This window comes from Lissotriton helveticus, chromosome 8 (assembly GCF_964261635.1).
Source record: "Lissotriton helveticus chromosome 8, aLisHel1.1, whole genome shotgun sequence".
NCBI lineage: Eukaryota > Metazoa > Chordata > Amphibia > Caudata > Salamandridae > Lissotriton > Lissotriton helveticus.
In genome coordinates, this window is record NC_136069.1 from 1436285574 (window position 1) to 1436310080 (window position 24507).

Consider the following 24507-nt stretch of genomic DNA (forward strand, 5'->3'; position numbering starts at 1 on the left):
ATCATCTGAGCAACTGGAGCTCTAAACAGATGCCACCGGAAGCCATGGTTTCGGGGCGATTCTGGGCAATTCATGGGCAGCCGCTCCGTGGCCTGTAGGTTGGCATAGCGCAGGGATCACAGGGAACATTACACTCCTACAACTCTTCCCGATCATAGTCACTTTTACAATATGGGGAGGGAGATTGGCCAATAGACGGATCACACAATGGTCAGATAACCACACAGTGGTTCAAGCAATAAACCTAGGAACAGCAAGATGTCCAGCCGTGGTGCAGCTGCTACGGGAGTTGGAAGGCTGCCAGTTGAGGGCGCACATAGCAATTAGGGCCAGCCACATTGCAGGGGTAGCAAACACGGTAGCTGACGCGATTTCTTGTTTTCAGTGGACCAAATTCAGGGAGCATGCACAGGACGCAGAGCTGGACATGACACCTGTACCAGAACACCTTTGCCACTTGGTGAACACAGATTAGCGAGGCTGGTAAACAACGCGCTGGCCCCCAGAGTGGCAAAAAGATACCGTACATGCTGGGAGGTATTTGGGATTGTTACCATCACAGCAGGCCCAAGCAGGGTCACCCCGGCAGAGGTAGCATGATTCATAGAATGGGCTTTCGGGAATGGGAGTACCAAGTCATGGGCACAGGCACATCTCAGCGCCGTGGCACATTTCACCAAGCTGGCAACTGGAAGGGTCCTGACAGTGTCATTTTACTGTAAACAGCGATGAAAGGCTAGGGGAAGTTGCAACCCAGAGCCCCGGATAAAAGGAGGTCTTAAAAGCTATGCTTGGCACACTACCAGGGATATGCACACGGAAATACGAGGTGGTGCTATTTAGGGCAGTTTTTGCCCCAGCCTTCTTTGGAGGATACAGAATTAGCTAAGCGGTGGCACTAGCCAGGGGAACGCTGGGGCGGCATGCATGTACAGGGAGGAAATACACATGGGAGAAGGGTACATGATAGTGCACCTAAGACGGTCCAAGAGGAATCCAGAAGGCAAGGGGCACCATACAAGGTTGGATTGCATAGAAAATAGGGCATGCTGTGCGGTTTGCCTCATGCGGGAATAAATATTACAGGACGTCCACGCCACCATGCCATTATTTTTACACAGAAATGGGTCATGCCTCAGCCGTTTCCAGTGCATTACAGTAATAAGGAAAGCCTTGAATAAGGTGGGCCTCTCCTATGATTTCACTCATTCTGCGTAGGGGCAGCAACCACAGCAGCCCACCTGGGGCTAAATGCCGAGCGAATCAAGAAGCTGGGCTGGTGGGCACCTGGTGCATTCAAAAGTTACATCCGGTCTACCAAGTTCTGAACTACGTTTCTCTCCCAGCAGGTTCTTGTGGGGGCTGCTGCTCGGTTTGGAGCATGAGAATGGTGAACAACTGCTCCCCGCGGTGCAAGAGGCACTGCGCTATGGGGAGCGGACATACGCTGTGGTCATTCACTTGGGGGTGGGGAGGGAGACCTGGCGAACATTGGGAGAAGAGAGCTGCTAGAGGCAATGTCAGTAGGTTTAGCGGCGTTGGTTAGGGTGAATTGCACAACGGACATCATATGGTCCGAACTAATAGCCTGTCGGTTATGAAGGGGGGCAGTCAACCAAGAGGCGGTAGATAAGTCCAGGCACAAACGAAATGTCACCATGGCAAAGATATGCCCCCACAGCTGGGGTTTTGTGCGTCATGGCCTGATCAACCTTAGAACACCAGGTTATCACTCAGAAGACGGGGTACATCTCACCTGGTGGGAATGGAAATGTTCTTTCTCAACATAGGGGAGGTGCTAGAACAGCTGGGTTTCTCTAAAAATGGCAGAGGGGGAACTGCCACCAATCGGGGAATCGATGGCAGCGTGAGGCAGCACAGAAAGAGAGCCAGAAGGAAGAAGAACCTAGGTAGAAGAGCAGCTCAAACAGTGTCCTTGGGAGACCTCCCAGCAGGGACACGGGTGAAGCAGATGACCGCACACAATGACATCAAGAATAGATGAGCTGCTCAACCATTGTCCTTGGGATGTCACTTTGCAGGGACAAGGGGGAGCAGGCGAGTTGCCAGTAAAAGTACAGGGAAGGGAATGGCAGTTGCAGCCCGTGCAGGTCTGATGGCCGACCACAAGGTAGGTAGCAAGGTAAGCCTAGAATCCGCAAAGCCCGAGACACCTGCAAAGAGGCACCGTGCAAGGTCAGTGGTGTCAACCGGTAATGGAGAGCAAACATTGGGACAATGAAAGTAAGAATTTGAAAAATGTGCAATTAGGAAATCTGTATTAGTAATGTTAGTATATTTGGCCCACAGTTCTTACTGAAGAGGTAAAAGGGGGACATGTGATATTTCCAAGGTTCTATCTGCAAGGAAATTAACAAACTATAAGAGAGCTGTATCCGCGAGGCCCATTTCTTCTAGGCTTATTCCAGAAGAATTTGGTGGGTCACCGTGTCAAATGCTGCAAACATGTCACTAAGCACATCGGAAAGATTATCATCTGTGCAACTTCACTGATGGTCCAATGCCACCATCACTGCCGCCTCTATACTCTGGCCAGAGTAGAATCCCATCTGAAAATATGTAACAATTAAATATAAAGTAGGCTCAGATATATTCATTAAAGGACCCCTGTTGTATATTATAAGGACATTTTAAGTCAGTGGAGCGTTCATGAATAGAGGAACGAGGCCAAAGGTGGAATTGTTCAACAGAACTCTGAGGTATCTTTTCAATATTCATTACAGTATATTTTTTCATTTTAACTCATTGCAACACAATCATTATTCGCCATCCCCCTATCCCCACGCGTTTGGCCTTTTACAACAGCTGATGGAAAAGTTATTCTGGCTGTTGAAATGTTAAATTAATGTAGAATCAGTAAATTGATCATAATCACACTTATATGTCGTTTGTAATAGGTTGTAAACATTTTATATATTTGATGCAAGACTTAAGAAAAGGGATTGAAAAGCTGCTTTTCCTTTGGGCAGTTGTATTCGATGTTTTTTTTAGGACGCTATCTTTTGCACTGTCTGCTTGCTACTGCACCTTGTATTATGAAGTCAACTCTAATGTATCATAGTACAGCAATTAGGTATTTTTACCTGTGAGACGTGGTCTCACTACAAGACTAATATGGAAGTTAGAAACAGGATACTGTACAGGGAGTACATATCAATTTATTATCAATACATTTTGAAGTTGGAAATAGCCTCACAAGTGTATTTAAAAATGAGTATTTGTATGCAATCTGCAACACTAACACTTTACCTAGTCTACTGTTCTGTCTTTCTTATGCACCATGATAATGTTTTTTTATGTAAAAGAGACAGATCAGTGTGAATGAAAAGATTACCGGTCCACTTAGTTTGACAGTTTCCACCCTGGCTGCAACACAATAGACTTTTCATATTCTTCACTTTCCTTATCTAACTGAACAATAACACTAGAGCTATGTCGATAGATAGATAAATGTGGCAAGACCCCGTTTCCACCGTTCTGAGCTACGAACTCTCAAATGTTGCCGTGTTTCCCTGCACAAATTTCACCAAGATTTTTCCTTATTGTGTCCTTTAGTACCTAAAATTGTGTGTGTGTGAGTTCCTTATTCTCACAGCCTGTTGAGATTGTAAAATCTTCGCAGCTTAAACATATAAACTGGAGGGTTTTTAATATCTCATATTTATAATATGGTATTACTATTGAAGATGTTGTGTCGTCTTCTTCCAGAATTCTTCGGCCTGATTCCAATGATTCTATGACCATGAGGATTCTCTCTGGTCTTGTAAAAAAAGTCACTGTTTGATTTATTTGTGCCTTTACTAGCTGTTTCTGGAAAGTTTATGCCTTTTTATGTTTGAAATATCTTTTTTTTGTTTTCTTTGTTTCTCTTCACAATGGTGGTCTCGTTCTAATTAGGGAGATACTTTGTTTGGTAAATATTTCTGCATTAATGTCTTCTATGTATTTTGCCTTCAGTTAGAGTTAAACCCTGAACAAATAGTTTAACTTTTTCTCTCAACTTCTGCAGTTATGTAATTGCTGTGATTTGGGCAGTTTCACTTATTAATATCATCCAATCCCTCGTTATTTGCTACTAGGACTGTTTGATCTTGAATTCTTTCTTGTCAGTAACGACTCTACATGGTACTACATACTTCAGTAGATCAATAGCGTTTGACTTACAGTCCGTTCTTACAAAATCGTAGCATTATTCAGAAGCCTACACCGTCCTGTACTAGTAAAATTATTTGAAAAAAAAATATGTTTCTGCTAGTATCGTTTTCAATGAACTCTGGACCACTAACGTCCATATTTCTATTTGGTAAACATTGATTCGGTTATCCTATTTTCTTTTTCCTGATGTACAGCCTTCTTCAGGACTAATCATGTTACACAGGGCTTTAGTCTCTAGTTCTATTTCTACCCTCGCAATATCACTACCTTTCTTATATATATAGATACGTTACTGTGGAAGGCCTATAGAGATAATGTGGCTCTTGTCATCTGCCTGGTGAAGCACTCAATCTTTCCTTGATCTCTGCCCCCAACTTTACTTTCACAGTATGTTTAGTCTCCATGGTCCTCTTTGGTCTTGCACAGAGAGTGATTGAGATAAATGACAATATCAGCTGATAAACACACTCACCTTGAAGCACTAAATCATGCCACCACTAAACACCAAACTCATAAACTAATGCTTTACAACTTAAAATGCTAACCTGTTTTGTCAGTGCTTTTTCTTATCTACATCAGTAAACTAGACAATTATTTTAATTTAAGTTGCCACTAACATTTCTGGTGAGTAGACAGTCTACAGAATGGTCATGGAAGCAAAGTACTAATCTACACTTTTTTGTGCATTTTAATATTTATTGTGTGGTTGTATTAGTAAATATTTTCTCTTATCACGAGCACATTTGCAAAGCCTTATGTTTTGACTTACTTCACAGATGACCTGAATGTAGGTGGAATCGTAGCTGCTGCAGTGGTTGTTTCACTGGTGATTGCATTATGTGGACTTGGAGTTTTTCATGCTCATAAAAGGGGCTACTTTTCAAGTAAGTGAATTATGACCTTTTCATCATTGTTTGGTTGCTAGATTGTTTGTAGGGAGCTAGATTATAGAGCTTTGTAACCAGACTGAAGACATGGGTGTATCTTGAGTTTTTTTTAGCAAATGAAGAGTTATTATGTTGGGGCTTCTGCACGTCATATCGGAGTTCCAGATTGATATTTCATACCTGGCCCAGTACCAAATGAATCTCACCCTGTTGTAGCCACGATCAAAATGGTTATGCAGTATGTGATTTGCATATGAGCAGTGAAATGCAAAAAAGAACGCCAGTAGTCATTAGTGCATGGAAGTGTGCCTAGTCTCTAGGTCTGAGGTATCAAGCAACACCAGGTAACTGTTGAAATAACTTCCATTCCAAACTAGTGATAACATTTATTATGGTTTGTAAAAAGAAATAGTGGAGTATCAGAGATTTCACAAAGTCTCTCATGATGGTGGCCAAGAGCTGGGGGTTAAGTTTCTTCCATAAGATTGGCATTACTTTGACTTCCAATGACAATTGTGGTTGATCATTACTCAAAGTTCCATCTCCTTCAGTGAAGTGAGTTTGCAAAACAATGACAGATAGTCATGTTTTTATTAACATGTATTCCATTCCAATATTTTGTCATTTAGGCTTGACCCTACCCAAAAGGCAGATTTGAGGGGTCAACTTAGAAGGCAGACAATGCAAAAAAACTATCCTGGATTTTAAGATTCCTCCATGTGAGCATTTTTTTCCTCACAGCTAACATTTTCAGAACACCTGACAAATGGCCAAATAAAAGTTAGACATGGCTGCAGGTATTTGACGATTTCCATCTTGATGTGGTTCAGGTTCCCTGCAACACGTATTTTTTTCCCTGTCCTGTTTGTATAAGATGAAAATAAAATTGACAGTAAACAAACAAACATATGTCTCACATGACTGCACCTTTAATTTCGTACAGTAAGACCTGCCCAGCACAGCCCTCTCCTTTTCAGGCCTCATGAAGAGTGTTTGGAGAGAATGATAAATAAGCACTGCATCCTCTTGACTTCCAACATTCCCAAAAGGTTTTTACAGTCGTGTCATTTCTCTTAAAAAAACTCCCATGTTTCTAATTGTTTACTCAGGGGTTGTTGGACAGCCATTTTCCGGAAAGCGCAAACAGTGAAAGGGTTATTATGTCAGTGTCAGTTTTATGTTGTAGTTAATAAAAGCCATAGCAATTTACATACAAACAGTATTGAGTAACAGTTGTCATCCAGATACTAAAATTGCTAAAAATCCATATTTTACTATCCCATTAAAAATATTTCTGAAAATCAGGGTCCACTCCATGAAGAAAGAGGGAGGAAACGTTTGTTTTAGTGAAACCTCTTAAATTGAAAGTGCTTCAATAAGAAGAGGGGTTAAAACCCAGTGCTGAGTATTTAAAGTTTGTAGTCTAAGAGGTTGACGTAATTTATAAAGAAGGCTGCCAGCTTAAGTCTGAAAATCTTTCGATATATCAGTGCGGGCTATTCAACTAAAGGTAAGCCCTTCACCTCCCCATGAACCCATGATGAAAAGTGCTCCTTGGACTAAAGTGCATAGGTAGGATCAGGGCAAGGTAAGAGTGGGTCTCATGGTGCATGGGGTTGCTAAAATCAGGGCTATCTACTTGGAGCTATGACTAAAAACGACAGCATTATAAAACCTGTTGTTTCCCAGCTCTCCCCGATGATAAAGACAAAGTGCTTCATACTAATAGACTGAGAACCACTTTCCATATCAATTTCCCATTTCAAGGTTTCTGCGTGAGGTGGTCTGTTATTAGGTTTTTGGGTAAAGGTGATAGACTGGGGTTTGGCGGTTCGGAGTCTAAATTGAACTCGGAGTCCCTTAACAATTTTTCTGTACCTCAATAAAGTTCTTAGGTCGATTTGAGTGAAGCATAGCGCTGAGTCCTCCAAGCAAGTGTGAACCGCCTGCATCAAATAAATTGGATTTAGCAGGGACCTCCTGATGACGTTGAGAGTGGGACAGCAGTGTAAAGGGTTTATTAAGCAACTGTTTCCCACAACTCTTAAGAGGATCTTGAAAGCAGGCAAGCTCAAAAAAGGGATAATGTCAAGGGAGGAATGAAGAGAAGTTGAACCTGCAACATGAGCTCTTGCCACCTTTTATCCTAAAATACAGCAGATAAAGCCTTTGACTCGTACGTGATAGAAGGATGTAGGCAGCCTAAGTTATGGTGGCCCTGCTAACCACAAGGAAGTGAAAATCTTCATAAATTGTATTGCAGCAAGAGAAGAAAAAAGACGACTTGTTTCCCTGTAGATGTCTTGCAATACTGACACACAGACATGATTAACGCTCAACTACAGACTGTCAAAGCAAGTTCTTTGGTTAAAGTCTGCCCCAATGGATTTTGAGATGTCCAGATGTTTAACCTACTTGGCATGGTCCATTCTGTCCTTCCCGACAAACAAAGAGTATGTAAACTAATTACATTTCTTGGTATAGTTACATGAAGATTGCAAAAGCAGAATTTCTGCACTGAATATTCCAAACATAATAAAAAATGCTAAATAAATAAAAAAGAAAGACGGGGAAACTAAATATATAGTATCCAGTCTGGATTCTGAATCAGGACATGGACAATAGAAATTTATGTCCTTAAGGAAAGGGTGGGGAGCAGAGCTGACCCAGAGACTCTTGCCATCCATGCCCTTTTTTTTTAAATCCTTGCCTAACCAAGTATAATAATCGGACATCAATTTATAGTTGTCAAACTACTGGGAATGCATGATTGTGAGGGATTATCAATCTAGGGCCCTCCCTGATCAACCATCAGATATAACCATCATCAGCCTCCTAGAAAACCTAATTTCTGCTTTGGATCAAGGTCAAGCTGGTGCCTTAATCCTTCTTGATCTTTTAGCTACACTTAACACACTTAATGGTAGTGTTCTCTTGGATGGGCTATTACTAGGTTTCTGGCATTTCTGTCTAAGCAGCCTCACTGTCTCACCTTGTAAAGTGATTTAGCTACTATCCTTCTCAACCAATAACACCTAGAAAGTTCCCGAATGGTCAGCTCTCTCCCCAGCCATTTTTTACCATCTACAGATACCATTTGGAACTATTTTTTAGAGCTACAATTTGGCTGTTCATGGTTAGCCTATAATACCTAAATTTACATTACAGTCACTAATGATCCATTTCCTCTAAGACAGGGATACTAATACTTGGTCCAGGCAATCCATACTTGTTTCCTTTTGATTGGCTGCCTTTCCTGGTTTTGTGGGGCACACACCCGGTAGATTTCCCTAGCCCTCAAAGAAAACTGTAACCTTTTCTGAGAAAAGGGAACACGATATTTTTACACCCCCTCCTCTGAGTTGTATTTATAGTATTTAGGGGGTAATTAGGAGCTGTTAAATCTGTCAGATAATTGCTTGCTCTTTGAGGGGGAACATAAAGGAACCATTCTCGAACCCCCAGAATCACTTCATACTCAAACTTTGGCATTTTATAGCACTTATAGGCCACTCTTGTGCAAATCGGGTACAATTTACCATGACAAAAACGAGCACCTCACCTACTACAAATTTTATCAGAGTGAAAAAAGAAACATGACAAACATTTTTTAGGGTGAACAACCTTTACAACGAAACTTTTACAACGCACTACCATTACAACGCGGTCATTACAACGCAAACCATTACAACGCATTGCGCTGGGGGGCGCTCTAGGATAGGCAATAAGTTTAATTTACTATCCAACACCTTCCCTAGTGTCCACGGGGACTGGAGTTGGAATAGTAAATTAAACTATTCACTATCCAGCACCCCAAAGCGCTATGCGCTGTAATGGATTGCGATGTAAAAACCGCGTTGTAAAGGCAGGCGTTGTAATAGCCTGCGTTGTAACGTCATACATCCATTTTTTAGCACACACCCCTAATCAGTTGTGTATAAAAGTCCCTATTTGCCTTTCAGCATTGTATTGCTTTTGTACTTTTGCTTGTTGCTTTCCGAGACATACATGTGAGCCAAAAGATCTTCAATTCAACAGCAAGAATCCCAGTAAGCAGTTCCTTTCTCTGCCCCTCCTAAATCAGAAGTTTACATCTTTCTCTTCTTTAGTATTTCTATGGACCAGGTGGGGATTTATTTGCATCTAATTTTGTGGTCCCAACACCTACCTGAAAAGTTAAATCTCCTTCCACCAACCATGCAGACATTTCCGCTCTGCAGGTCTCCTTTTCTCAATCAATCAATCAGAGTACTTGTAGAGCGCGCTACTTACCCGTGAGGGTCTCAAGGCGCTGAGGGGAGGGGGTGCTGCTACTGCTCGAAGAGCCAGGTCTTGGGGAATCTTTTGAAGGCGAGTAGGTCTTGGGTCTGCCGTATGTGGCTAAGGAGGGTGTTCCAGGTCTTGGCGGCGAGGTAGGAGAAGGATCTGCCGCCGGAGGTCATTCGTTGGATGCGGGGGACAGCGGCGAGGGCGAGGCTGGCGGAGCGGTCCTGGCGGGTGGAGGTGTGGAAGCTGAGTCTGCTGTTAAGGTAGGCTGGTCCGGCGTTGTGGAGTGCTTTGTGTGCATGGGTGAGGAGCTTGAAGGTGATCATCTTGTTGACAGGGAGCCAGTGTAGGTCTCTCAGGTGGGGGGGTGATGTGGCTGCGGCGGGGGACATTGACGATCAGTCGGGCGGAGGCGTTTTGGATGCGTTGTAGTCATCGTAGGTGTTTATTTATTTATTTATTTATTTATGCGACTTTTAAAGCGCGCAACTACCCGTGGGTGTCTCGGCGCTATAGATCAAAAGTAGTCAGACAGAAAGTGGTTGAACAGAAAGGGCCATTTACTGAGTGAAGAGCCACGTTTTCAGCTGTCACCTGAAGGTCATGAGGGTGGGGCTGATTTTGATGTAGGTGGGGAGAGAGTTCCAAAGTTTGGCTGTGGCTATGACAAAGCATCTGTCTCCCCAGTTAACTCTTCGGGTGCGAGGAATGTTAACACAATGAGAGGAAGAGGAGCGCAGGGTTCTAGGGTTGTTTTTGGGTTTAAAGGCCTCTCTGAGAAAAGCAGGACCTATGTTATTGATTGCTTTGTATGCTATGCAGAAGGACTTAAATCTGGTGCGGTTCTTGATGGAAAGCCAATGAAGGTTTTGCAGGTGGGAGGAGATGGATTGACATTTGGGAATCTTCAGAAGGACTCTGGCTGCCGCATTATGCACTAGCTGAAGTTTGTTAGTGATTTTGGCCTGTGCATTCAGAAAAAGAGCGTTGCAATAATCTATACGTGAGAAAATCAGAGAGGTGATGAGTGTTTTTGCATGGGTACTGGGGATATAGGGTAGTAGCTTTTTTATTTTACGTAACGTAAAAAATGAAGTGGACACCACATTGTTCGCATGGTGGGTGAATAGCAGTTTGTCATCAAATATTACCCCTAAGTTCCGCACCTTGGTGACCGGGGTAGGGGGGGGACCTAGCTTGTCAGGCCACCAAACGGGAGACCAGATGGGTTCCAGTTTGCCGAAAACCATTATCTCTGTCTTGGAGGAATTCAACTTTAAGCAATTGGCCGCCATCCAGTCGCTTATTGCTAACATGCCTGATTGAAAGTTAGCGGCCACATCAGCACCATCTTGATGGATAGATAAGACGAGCTGTGTGTCGTCGGCGTATGTTGTAAGGCTGATGTTGTGGGCTTTGATTACCCTCGCCAAGTCCGACATGTATATATTAAACAGTGTCGGACTTAGCGAGGATCCTTGAGGGACGCCGCATGGGAGTGAAAAAGTAGGCGAACAAAATTGTCCTAGTTTGACTGTTAGGGATCGGTTCTCTAGGAATGAAGAGATGAGATTTTTTGCTTTGTGTGTAATCCCCAAGGCAGAGACACGGTCGACCAAGGTGGTGTGGTCGACCGTGTTGAAGGCTGCGGACAGGTCCAATAATATCAGGACCGCCGCTCCCCCTTTGTCCATAGTAGACCTAATCTCATCAGCCGCTTTGATGAGTGCTGTTTCGGTGCCATGTGCCTGTCTGAAACCAAACTGTGTGTCATCTAAAAGGTCGTTGGTTTCAATGAAGTTGGAGAGTTGCGTGTTCATGAGACTCTCAAATATCTTAGATGGAAAGGGTAGGCAGGCGATAGGCCTGTAGCTAGCTGGATCTCCAGGGTCAAGGTTAGGCTTTTTAAGAAGTGGGCGTATGACTGCTTGTTTACATACTGAGGGGTATATTCCTGTACTGAACATGGTGTTACAGATGTTGGCAATTGCTGGTGTGATAATGTGTGCGATGGCTGGGATTCCTGCGTAGAGTGTGTTGCCGTAGTCCAGTCTGCTGCTGACAAGGGCCTGTGTCACCATTCTTCTTGTTTCGGTCGTGATCCACTTGTAGATCCTGTGGAGCATGGGGAGGGTGTTGTAGCAGGAGGAGGAGGCGGTGCTGACCTGCTTAGCCATGGAGAGGGAGGAGTCGAGGATGAATCCTAGGTTGCGTGCATGGTCGGTGGGTGTTGGTGCTGTTCCCAGTGTGGTCGGCCACCAGGAGTCGTCCCAGGCTGAGGGGGTGGGTCCGAGGATGAGTACCTCCGTCTTGTCCGAGTTCAGCTTCAGACGGCTGCTCCTCATCCAGTCAGCGTCGGCCTTCATTCCCTCGTGGAGGTTGGTTTTGGCGCTGTGAGGGCCCTTGGTGAGGGAGAGGATGAGCTGGGTGTCTTCGGCGTAGGAGATGATGTTGAGGTTGTGCTGGCGGGCCACTTGCGCGAGGGGGGCCATGTAGATGTTGAACAGCGTCGGGCTGAGGGATGAGCCCTGGTGGACGCCGCAGAATATTTCGGTGGCTTCGGATCGGAAGGGTGGGAGGCGGAGCTCTGGGTTCTGCTGGAGAGGAAGGATGTGGTCCAGTCAAGGGCCTTCTCTTGGATTCCGGCTTCTAGGAGGTGTGTCTTTAGAGTGCGATGGCAGACTGTGTCGAAGGCGGCCGACAGGTCCAGGAGGATGATGTTTCGCCGTTGTCTAGTTGGCGCCTGATGTCATCTGTGGCGACGGTGAGGGCTGTCTCGGTGCTGTGGCTTCGTCTGAGTCTGGACTGGGACGGGTCCAAGATGTTGTTGTCTTCCAGGTGGTGGACCAGTTGCCTGTTGACGATTTTCTCGATGACCTTTGGCGGGAATGGGAGCAGGGAGATGGGCCTAAAGTTCTTGAGGTCCTTGGGGTCCGCCTTGGGCTTCTTGAAGAGGGCATTGATTTCGGCGTGCTTCCAGCCTTCCGGGAATCTCGCTGTTTCGAAGGAGATGTTGATGTCCTTCCGTAGTTGGGGTGCGATGGCTGCGTCTGCTTTGTTGAATACGTGGTGTGGTCACGGGTCTGACGGAGATCCTGAATGGATGGAGTTTATGACCTTGCGTGTCTCGTCGTCGTTGACGTTGGACCAGGAGGTCAGGCGGATGGTGCTGGTGGTGTGGTGTTGAAGCTGTCATGGACGTCAGCGATCTTGCAGTGGAAGAAGATGGCTAGTGAGTCTCACAGTTCTTGTGAGGTCGGGATGTCGTTGGCGTTAGCGCTGGGGTTGGAGAGTTCCTTTATGATGCTGAAGAGCTCTTTGCTGTTGTGTGCGTTGTTGTCCAGGCGGTCTTTGAAGGAGGATCTCTTGGCTAATCTGATGAGGTGGTGATGTCTGCGGGTGGCCTCCTTGTGGGCTTCGAGGTTGTCCGGTGTGCGTTTGTGGAGCCATATTTTCTCCAGTATCCGGCATGCGTGTTTGGAGGTCTGGAGCTCGTCGGTGCACCAGGTGGCTCTCTTGCTGGCGTGGTTGTTGGAGGGTTTCTTGAGCGGGCAAGGGTGTTGGCGCAGTCGTCGATCCACTGTCTGAGGTTGCAGGCTGCAGTGTCTGGGTTGGTGGGGTCGGTGGGTGGGTTCTGGGCGAGGATGGTGATCAGCCGGTCTTCGGTGACTATGCTCCAGCAGCGGCGAGGCAGCTGTTGGGTGTGGTAGTGCGTGGTTGGTTTCTTGAAGGTGAAATGAATGCAGCGGTGGTCAGTCCAGTGGTGTTCGGTGGTGTGGTCGAAGGTGACGTGGGTGCCTGTGGAGAAGATGGGGTCCAGCGTGTGGCCGGCGGCGTGGGTAGGTGCGGTGACGAGTTGTTTGAGGCCGAGGTTGGCGAGGTTGTCGATCAGAGTTGGCATCGTTGTTGTTCTCGAGGTGGAAGTTCAGGTCCCCGAGGAGGATGTAGTCCGTGGAAACGAGTGCGTGGGTGCTGGCAAGGTCGGAGATGGAGTCGCTGAACTGAGCCCAGGGTCCGGGGGGTCTGTAGATGAGTGTTCCTCTGAGGGTGGTGTTTGGGTCGGTGTGTATCCGGAAGTGCAGGTGTTCGGCGGTGTGGAGGGTGTTGTCTGCGTGGGTGGCGACCTTGAGGGTGGACTTGTGGATGATGGCTATTCCTCCTCCGGTTCCGTTGGCGCGATCCCTGCGGGTGATCTTGTAGCCATCCGGGATGGCTATGGCGATGTCGGGCGCCGAGGAGTCGTTCCACCAGGTTTCGGTCAGGAAGGCCACGCCTGGGGCAGAGGTGTCGAGCAGAACCCAGAGCTCGACGGAGAACTGGCTTTTTCAGGTAACCGACCTTCCCTAGTCAGGGATAAGCACACACATGTTCAGCACCAGGATACACATAACATAACATAACATCTACTGATATTCAGACTTTGTCTCATATAATTTAACTTTAATCTCCGTTCATAACCCTTCATCCCATATTTTGTAACACCATTAAAACTCTAAGAAGCCTTCCCTGGGTTACTAGATCGTTCTACAAAAGCTGCTAAAAATACAAATGTTAAAAACATTAAGTTAAAGTACTAATACATTTTCCTGTTAGGCTCATACTGTACGTAGAGTATCCTTCAACTCTTTCTTACTGTTGTGTTGAAGTATTGCACTATAACTACGTGTCAACTAAGCCAGAGCAAGCTTAAACACAATCGATCAACTCAGCAGATGTTTAAGATACTGTGAGGTCCTTTAAGGAAAGCATCCTTTTACGTCAACTGCATGTCTCGTTTTTAGGGTGATATGGCATTGCAACCTTCAGTATAGCGATAGAAACAGAGTTTTAAAATATGGATGTAAAGAGAACAACTAAAACTCAATCTCAATATAATTTAAATTGACGCATACATAAAGTAAAGTAAAGTCCACATTTGTAAAGCGCACAATCACCCGTAAGGGTCTCTAGGCGCTGGGGGCCGTCGGGAAGATTAAGCGAGCTATTGCCCAGAGTCACATGGTGCTGAGCTAACCTGCCGCCGGAGCCGGGGATCGAACCGTGGTCCCCAGATTCCAGCGTCAGACGCCCTGGCCGCGGCGCCACATACATTGTGGGAAGACGTTTTGTGCTGCCCAATTTGAAGGTGCACTTCAAATATACTTCTATGGTGTTCAGTGTGAAAGAGCAATGCAGAGTGATAACATGTCTTTTTTTGAATGTACAGATATACCTATTATTAATCTTTGTTTTTTTCTTTACATGCCTACTCTACAGAAGGACACAGTTCACAGTAAGTAAACGTGTTTGAAGTTAACCCTTAATGTGCTCTTAAATGTGGGAAGTTCAGATGTATGCACAATTTTAGATATCACTGAAGCACCTTGTAAACTTTGACAAGGACGGGTACACGTGTGATGTTGCAGATAAGATTCCAAGCTCACCGACACGCTACTGTGTTAGCATCACTAGTGCTATTTATTTAGAAGCCTGGGATATATGCACCTTTCCACATAGCACATTAGTCTTTGCTTTAAGTACAAGACAGCAACCATCTTGTGCAAGAGATAAAAATGTACCATAGTATAAATGTGTAGCGACACTGCAAACATGCCAAAAGTATGGAATGTTACGGAACCCATGTAGACTGTAGCCTGGCAAAAGGTGTCCTGCCCCATACGTGGTTTGGTGAGTGATGTACAGCTTCATAGGTGTCATTTCAGCTTTTGACTCAAGAAGTGAAAGTTGTGGTAATTTTACGAAGGTGGTAATTTTCGCGCTAATACTAAATGTGTTTGTTAAAGTGTGTAAGGGGAGTATCTCAGACACATTCATCTGTATTATACTTTCACCTTGTATTAGGTTAACCTCCCTGAACCAGTCCTTCAGTGTACAACCCATGTGCTACCCTTAAACTGCATAATTTTGATAGGGACCCTAAATAAATATATCTTGTTCACAGAAGTGCAGGCAGTTGTAGGGTCAGATTGGCACTGCAAGTGATTCAATACCTGACTCGCCATGAATGCTAGTGGTGCCTGCCCCCCCCCCCTAGTTTATGGATGAACTATGTGCATGGCCCTTGCAGAGGACTGCTGACATTAGTAGGGTTTTAAAGGCTTCATGCAGGGAAATGTGAGTTATTTCGTTGGGAACTTTAATTTACTGGTATAGTTAAGCGATGTATGCCAGTGTTTTACTACTGTTTGATATATAGACATAGAATATGACAAAAGCAGACACATCAGCCCTTCTTTGCGTTGCACCTGTATACTTTTGTGTGGCAGGACCTTAAGGTAAACCTACACAGAGGAAGTGAAGGTGAGGGAGCTCTGATCCTGGTGCAGTCCTTTGGTAATGGAGGGCACTGCCGGCTTAGCATTGCAACTACTTCACAGGTCTGCATGCATGTAATTTGATTTGAACATATGCTTGGTCATTTACATAAGCACATTTCATATTAATTAAGGCAATGTTAATAAAAGCGTGTTAAGTCTAGACCCATATTTCAAATGTGTTCATGTTGTGGAAGCACTTTCAGGGCATTGGTCAGTGTAATGTAGCTTCAAATCAGTACTCCCCTCCATAGTCTCTTATATATTGTAAAATACTCTAAATCCTGCCTCTCTGCCATCTGACAAAGGCACCTAAGAGCATTCTTCTGAAATGTGCTGGCTGTCTGCCAGTTGAAGTACTAACCCTCCAATATCAGTGCTTCTTCCTTTGGTACCCGCCTGCAACATCTCCACCTTCAGTCTCCTGTTCAGAGCGTTACTGAAGAAACCTGTTTTGTTCCGCGCGTAGATTCAAGACTATCACAGTTATCCTTAAGTTCCACAGCACCTTTCACCCCTTTCTTCTCTCTGGCGCCATCTTTGATATGAAGTGGCCTTCTGGCAGTATAAGTGCTATAATAAAGTGCACAAATAATTACAAGCAAATTCCGAACTATTTTCCATCGTTAAGAAGTAGTTGTTAAATGAAGCTCTTAGGTTTATCAATATAATGAGATGTGGTTACTCCTTCCCCTATTGCCTATCCACTTGCTGGATACCATTCTCCTTCCCTGTGTGCTCCTGCTCTTCACTACCACAGTTCTCTATTCTTCTTCTACTGACACTTATGTCCTTGACTACCACAGTTCTCCTTACTCCCTCCACTACTACTTGTACACATTATGCTAGTTATTCATAATAGCAATACTAGTAAGCATAAACTTGATTACCGCAGTTTGTCTAGACATACCAGGCCTGTTAAACATACAGCTGAAAAGCATGCGAGCAGCTGCACCAAAATGACATGTAGTTACATGAGATCATGCACCCTGTCACACCCAACACTTCACAGTGTTGAACCCATGTCCCACTTACAGCCCCCAGCATCCTCTTTTTTGCTGCTTTGGGGAATTTCAAGGACTGACACCGCCAGAAAATACACGGGACTCCTAGGGTCCTATTTACTTTTTGTTCTTGTTGCTACCTTCAAGACCTCCGATACTAAGGGTAGCAAGGGTGATGTTAGGGGTCACAGGTGCTACTCCTAATAGTCGCAAAAACTGAATCCTCTCCAGAGCCGCTGACACTGCTGCCGTGTAAGCCAAAAGCTCAGATATAAAGTATTATTCCTGAATTTCTTTTTAAACATCTTGGATCTGTACTATTCTCCAGGAGTTCTCTTTAATACTGAGATGGGTCAGCTTGTCTTGTATACTTTTCTACTTTCCATTCTTTATACTGTCGGTGTTTTTTCTCATTGGAGTATTGTTCTGTTACTTGCTGTGTAATGATGCTTCCTAGAGTTGGAGGGTCTTCGGAGATGAGGATTGGATAGTGGTAGTCTCTAAAAGAGAGACTCTGTTTTTGTTCTCTTGAAGAGTGAGTACCCTGGAATGTACCCTTTGACACTGGTGTATTTATGCTCACTGCTCTGCCCACACAGACAACTGCTGTTTGCTTTAGACACTGGATTTATAGGCTCTGTGGTTTGTGGACAAATATCGTAATACTCAACAAATTCAAAGGAAATGACTTTATATATTTTCTTTACTTCCATAGAAAGACTCGGTCAGTCTACAAACCTGCTCCTTCAGTGCAAAACGTGAGTATAATATTTTGTCTGGGTTTAGACATTACAATGTAATTACTACTTTCTGTTTTCGTTTAAAAAATGTAAGAAAGGTTATGTTTAAATTTCTCTCTTGTGACAGGCACTTAGCTGTTAATGTAGGTAGGTTCTTAGTCAGTTCAATTTTTATTCCATCCTAAGAGTAAACAAGCGAAAAAAGGAGCAATAGAAAACATAATAAAAACACAAACTTCATTTAAGATATGTACACCTATGAACTTGAACTACATACATTCTAAGTTGATAATGAATCATTAAAAAAGAGGCGTGACTGGGTTTATTAACAATTCAAAGGAAAACTGCTTTAGTTCCTTTGATTAATTGTGACAAATTAGACTCCGTGCAAATAATTTCAATTAAAAAATCATGTTTGATGTTCTCTTTAAAAACAGTTGACATTTTTGACTCTCAGCGATAACGTTAGATGTTTGGATTTCCTTTATAAATGTCAGTAGAATTTGTGCATACAAAGTAGAAGGGTAAAAAACAAATATTGTGAGCACCAATTTACTAAGATTTGTATAAAAGTATATGTTGTTAACGTACATTGAAAGTACACTTGACATTTTAGGTATGAGTTACAGAGTATTTTATGCTAGCAGTGTGCTTAACTCCTGGTTTGGTGTAACTTTCTCGTAAACATTCAGGAGTAAGTTAAACTTACTCACAGAAACAGCAGTTTTCTGTTTCACAGAGCTTATTTCATTGTCTTACTCCTGTAAGTACAGGAGTAAGTCTCACCTGAGCTTGTAAGCTACACTCGGAAAATGCTCCATGAATCAGTCTTGAATATTAATTTATAAATCTCATATGAGGCAGGAGAAAGATGCTAATAATAGAAAACTTGTTGTGAATGTTGCCCAAGATCTGTTGTAGAATATAGCTATGCAGCAGTGTACATCCATACATTATGGCTTAAATTGTTAATGAGGAAAAATATGTTTAAACTGTACATGTCTGCAGATTGTGTCGTTTTTTTTATTAATCTTTTAATTTTATATTGTATTTTTCAGGAATTCAAGCACACCAAGTCCTTTGTCATATAGAAGACGACCTGGTTCCTTTGAGGGCCCAACAACACTTTCACCGGTTAAAAAGGGATTCTCCTGTTGACTTTACCTGTTTGTTTATAGTTGTTGGACAAGTCACTCCAAGACAAGCCAATTTGAAAACGATTGCTACAAAAAGAAACAATTCTCAGCACTTCCAGTGAGAAGCACTGTTTTTGTAATACACCTGCATTGTAAGGTAGATGAACTGTGTATATATTTAGACGTTTTCACCCTGTTGTTAGGGTCTCCGACTTACAAGGATTCAACCCACAAGGCCAGCTTTGCCTTGTAGACAATTTTCTTGTCCTGTTTTCGGGTAATTGTCAGTCCTACCCTCTTCTAAAAAGGTGGTTTGCCAACAAAACGTCACCTGCGATGTAAGGTAAAAGATTTTCGGAGGGAGAAGTCACTTTTGCAAGGGTAGAATGCCACTGTGTGCACTTAGTATGTACTATAATGTTACATAGAATCTAATTATAGTTTCATAGAAACCAGAACTTTGTTTAATTTGCTAACAAGCATATGACCCGCAGGAAAGTTAGGATCTCTATTTGTCTCGAACGTTGTTAATAGAAATGAAATTATACCACCCAAAAAGGGAACGACTAGGCCATTTGAAAGCAGAAGATTCAAGGAAGAACCAAGGCCGGCATGATGTTCTTGCCTTCAAAGATAAAGGTGATAATGTATAGCATAAGGTAACTGAGTGTGATGTGTTTTGCATTTATTGCTGAAAGTGGTGGATATAGTTAACTCCTAGGTCATCTGAACTAGGGTTATCTGGTCACTTAATTAACTAAGAATTACATTGTGCTATTGGAAGGCCAGAGCCCCAGATTTGCTCCCTCCATGTCTCTAGCACTCACCCTCTAGATACTAGGCTGGGAGGCAGAGTAGCTGCCCCATTTAGAAGCTCGTGCATTTAAGGAAGTCTAAATTGTAGGGATCTGTGAGCTATTCTGTACACCAGATCTGCCTATACTGCAAAATGGGACCCTGCTACTCCTCTTCCTGCACTCAGGATCTTAAGGGATTCCTTCTGCCCAGCAGACCATTTACAGCAAAATTTCTTGGATTCACAAACAGAAACAGAAAGAGGGATCAACTACACCAAAAGTGTCAGGAGCAGTAGTTAAACTGCCACAAGTCACTGGGCCTCTCCTCCTACTTCTAAATTGAAAGCAAAGTAGTGGTAGCTGAGTCATCACTAGCTTGACAATTGCCTCTTTCTGCCAAAACCTAAGTAGTGATGTGAAAAGTCTTTGGCTCTAGTAATGTACATTGGATGCAAGCATAGTGGAGCCTATTCAAAATTGTATTTGTATTTGGGAGTACCTAAAGCTACTCCTTAAGTATTATTATATACCTTTGTCAATTCGCCCCAAGATACCTAAAAAGTGGACTATTTAGAGAATATTCTTATACAGTTAGTACAAATCGAAAGGACTGTGCTCTCTTTGCACATTTATAGAGCTGGATATTTCAGGGCTGATACACAAACGCATCTTATAGTGCGTAAGACAGTACTCCTGTAATACTTCTTCGATTACTTATAAATACTTTTGAGAGTCGGCCCAGTGTGTGTCCTTTGACTGAGAAAATATTTGATTCCATGAAGATTGCAATACCAGAAGACAGAGTTGAGAATTTAAAACTAATGGCGAGAAAATAGGTGTAAAAAGCTCTTCCGCCAGTGAGGTACACTTCTCTACTCAATATTATGCTCCTGTATGAGTCTCGGAGTGCAGTAGGGGATTCTACCCCTTGAAGAGCAGTGTTCTCTTTTCGATGAAATGCCACAGTGTGCATCACGAGGTCCAGCAGTCTGACATTGGTGATGCAGTGCAGTTATCCACTCTGTAACATACTCGAGGGTGCATTTTGAAATGCATCTTCCCCTAGAAGGTCACTACTGTATAACATTCAATATCATCATCATGACGTGCAGCAGATGTTACCCAGTGAGGTGGGGTTTGCTGCTCCCAAATACACCCTTGCATGCATCACGATGTTTAGCAGACATTACCTAATGAGGTACAGCAGATCTTCCCCCAATGAGTTGCACTTCTTTACTAGATAACAATAGCTTATCCCACTGAGAGGTGCTTTGGCTCCTTTATACATGGTTTATGTAAATAATACCTAAAACACAAAACTGGTGTTGTTAACTCATACAAAAGGTTAATAATTAAAAGACAAAACGAGGGAAAGGCAACGCAACACATCCAAAATAACACCTTTTGAAAATGCTTTTTACAAGCTCCCATGCAGTTTAGTTCAGCCATATTATAAATACATGAATACCTTATCACAGCAGGCATCTATGTCATTGATGACATTGTTTTGCTTGGTAGTCACCATACAATCTCATTAATCTAATATATATAATTATCCAGATGATGCACCTTTTAGACTCACGGGAAAGACAATGTGTCATTTCAGAGATGTGTAGCATTTTCTTTCTATTGATGCACTTGCATAATTTGGGCTATAGTCCATTAATGCAATAATAGAGCAAATCCAGCTCTGCACCTTATTTGTAACTTTTGGAGCTAGAGGTTGGCATAATAGGATTGTCTTCAAAGTAAAAGTTTGAACAAGTGCAAAAAATGGACAACCTAATTTGACACTATTTTTGCTCATATTTTGACTTTTCACAAGTAAATTATAGACTCAGTTTAAGGTAAATCCAGCTATTTCAATTTCTTGTTACCTATGCATCAATAATAGGGCAAAATCAGTTAGTTTAAAAATGTTTTATACAGAGGGTTCCTGGGCAAGTTGTTTCTCAAAACCGTACTACATAATGACACAGAATATGATTTATGGGAAATAAATATTTTATCAGTCTATAGAATGGTTTTACCAACTACTCTTCTTCCGGCTGATGCAAAACTCTTTTTGATATGGATTGGAGCAGAATATATTTTCTCCGTTCATTATTATGCTAACTTCTAAATAGATTTGTTATGTTCTTTTCATTAGTGCAAACAGTACGAAATAGGTAATTTCTCATTTCAAGAGTCCACAAAAAATGTTTGTGTTCATAGTTTTCTATAAACATCACTGTTGCAATAAAAAAAGGCATACTTCCTTCTGAAAATAGGGCTTGTCATGTCAACCCACTAAATTGTAAAATCTAGCCAGTTTTTCAATATAACCCACAACTGCAAACGTAATTATATGTAAATGATCAATTTATATGGAAATTCAAACTATCTTGAAAAGCGGACTATATTTTACCATTTAATTGATATGGCGAACCCTGTAAAAATTTGTCTTTATCAAATTTACATTTGTTCATAGATTTCTATTCTTCAGTTGCCCAGAATAATTCCCTTATCTTTTACCATCTATACAATTTTCCACGTTGATTTTTCAGATATTACATTTGTGAAGGATATTTTACAAGTATAATGATTTTTAGGAACTTCTGCACATTTATAACCTGTAGGGTGCTACTGCTGAAATATTGCCCGAACAGAGGAAAACAGAATTAGTGATGCTGAGTAATATTTACCTTTAGTTAGTAAAATAAAACGTCACCATTAGAAAATTCCATGATTTTATACCAGAACTTCTGAAGTGCAGAGGTCAAGTTTGAAACCTCAGTTTATCTTTAGTAATTCCTTGCACAGTGGCACAGAAGTGATAATGTGCAGGTTAATCTTTCACTGAAATCATTCACAGAAATATTGAATACATTTCCGTGAGGAGGGAGAGCTTTTATTTAAAAGACAAAGGGTGTTGGAGTTGAATGTTTCCAAAGATGTTCCAAGAGCAAGACAGGTAGACTCCACTCAAGAGGGACACAAGCTGTGCCTCAGCAGTGGCAAAGAAAAGTTTAAGTTAAACCAATTAGAATCAAAAGGGTGATTGTGAAAAATCTTCTAAGGTCCATAAAAGCATTGACCGTGGGAATGTTCTTAGATGAAATCTTACCGAGTGGCTAAATCAAAAGGAGAGTAAAGTCAAAGGTGTTTACATCCAAGACTGGTGTGTCCACAGTGCACTTCCAATTTGAAGCTCATACTTTGGCTACCCCAGTTTTATAAGACCAAAAAGCATGATTGCTATACTCTCCCAAAAATAAGTCTCACTTCTAACCAGGCTATTAAAATGGCAGAGTGACTGAAAAAAGGAAGATGAACACATATTGGTTACTTCTATGTAATAGCTGGTTTAAGACTCCATGCTGTTTAGCTATTGTACTTACACTTTGTTTTGAGGTCTAAATCATACATCAGAAGGTTGTTCATGAGATGGGCCTAATGTTTGTTTATATGTTGAATTTCAAATACCATGCATGTCTCTCTATTTGAAATGGTGGGCGCGTTATGGATTTGCGGCCATGGGTGGACTGGCATTTTTATTTGAATCCTTCTGAGAGGCATTCATTTATTTTTCTGTGAAACATCTAGTCTCTAAATCAAATATTTGGAAACCCTACTAAAAGCAGCATAATGAGGCACATCATTCTGCTTAATAATTCAAGGCTCTCAAATAGTAAGAAACTCTTTCTTCCAGCAGGTAAGTCCTCTTGATACTTTTGTTGGAAAGAAAATCTTGTTAATTACTCAAACCCAAAAAGCATAGTAGAGGGAATTCGCCAAATCTTTGGGTCAAGACCAGTGTCCTCAATTCCTCAATACTTTAAAATAGAATTGTCCATACTTCCACCTACTAGGAATGTCCAATGCAATGGAGGCCTGCTTGATAGTCCAATGCAGCAGGGGTTTGCTTAACATAAACATTGTTTACGTGAAACAAGTTGAAAAAGAATTTTCAATTAACACTTTCGACTTTCACTCTTTTTATGCTTACCAAAAAGGTCCTTTGCAGCAGGGACGTGTCACTGCACAATAACCTTCCATCCTATCAACTAAGGGCTTAGGTGTACAGCTAAAAATGTAATATGCATTGATGTATAATATTTGTGTGCCACATGACATGTAACACAATTCAGTATGTGATTACAAGCGGAGTATCATCACAATGTACTACAAATTGTGCATGTTAATGGAAAATGTATTTGTGAAGTTCATTACTCTTGGTAATATATTGCGCACATAACTAGCTCAGCTCTACACATGAGACAGAAACTATGTTTGTGAATATTACAAACTATTTTGGCTGTTTCTAATTTTTATGAGGGATGCATTTTTCGTGTCTGAAAATATTTACTATAGTAGAACTTTAACTAATGTAGATTTGAAGTTAAATGGTTTTAATAAAATTAGCTGTATTTAAACTTTTCATACTAAGTGCTAAAGTGTGAAATTTGATATATCTTAGTGAGTGTGCATTATTTTTTCCAAACAAGATGTAACATTTTCCAAGAAAAGTATAGTTGTTTAATAGAAGTCTTTAAAACAGATAAGTCGCGCACAGTGGTGATTTAAAAAAAAAAAAAAATCTTCCTAGTTTTCATATCACCTCATGACTCTTTTTTCCACTACCCTACAGTTCATGTCTCTTTATCTCAGTCGTTCAGGTTCTTTTTCATCCCTAATTCCTTACTTTGTCTGTTTTCCTGTTTTTATCTCCCTCCTGCCTTTTCCCCTATTGCTCTAGGCAAATTCTGATGATGAATATTAAGTCCCAGTCTGTAAAAAGGACTGCCGGTGCCAACCCCCAGTTGACACTGGAACAAATAAATCACTGGTTGAACCTCAAAGGAAACATTAGCTAATGTAGAAGGAAATCTACAGGTGAGGCCATCATACTTAGCCATCTTCCGTATTGTATTTCTTCTTTATTGGGCTACCCAGCACATTAATTATATAGGGCCAGATGTAGGTAATCCCAGTTTTCTGACTCTTAAATACCGAATCATACCGAATCGGTATTTCAGAATCGGAAAGAAAGAGCAGGTCTAAGTGCTGTTCAGCAAAAGACAACCACAGCGCAGGCAGCCACTACACCTGAGCGACTCACCACACCACAGCCTCCGTCACCTCTGCTGTTTGGGTCACAAGAGTTGAAACCACCAGCACTTTCCCCCAGACCAACATCACAGTCAT

The 24507-nt window shown here is 42.3% G+C and overlaps 1 protein-coding gene across 2 annotated transcripts in view; it reads left to right on the forward strand.

The window, feature by feature from the left end:
- The window catches only part of JAM2 (junctional adhesion molecule 2), a 314246-nt gene extending 290506 nt beyond the window's left edge, over positions 1–23740 (forward strand). Inside the window, exons 7-10 of one of the 2 annotated variants that reach the window (XM_078658365.1) lie at positions 4953–5060; positions 14586–14601; positions 17363–17405; positions 18446–23740. In XM_078658365.1, the coding sequence (XP_078514491.1) occupies positions 4953–5060; positions 14586–14601; positions 17363–17405; positions 18446–18478 (200 nt within the window). In that variant the 3' untranslated portion in view covers positions 18479–23740. Of the gene's footprint in view, positions 1–4952; positions 5065–14585; positions 14602–17362; positions 17406–18445 lie in introns of both variants that reach the window. The other variant, XM_078658366.1, reaches the window with a different exon arrangement.
- The last annotated feature ends 767 nt before the right edge of the window (positions 23741–24507 follow it).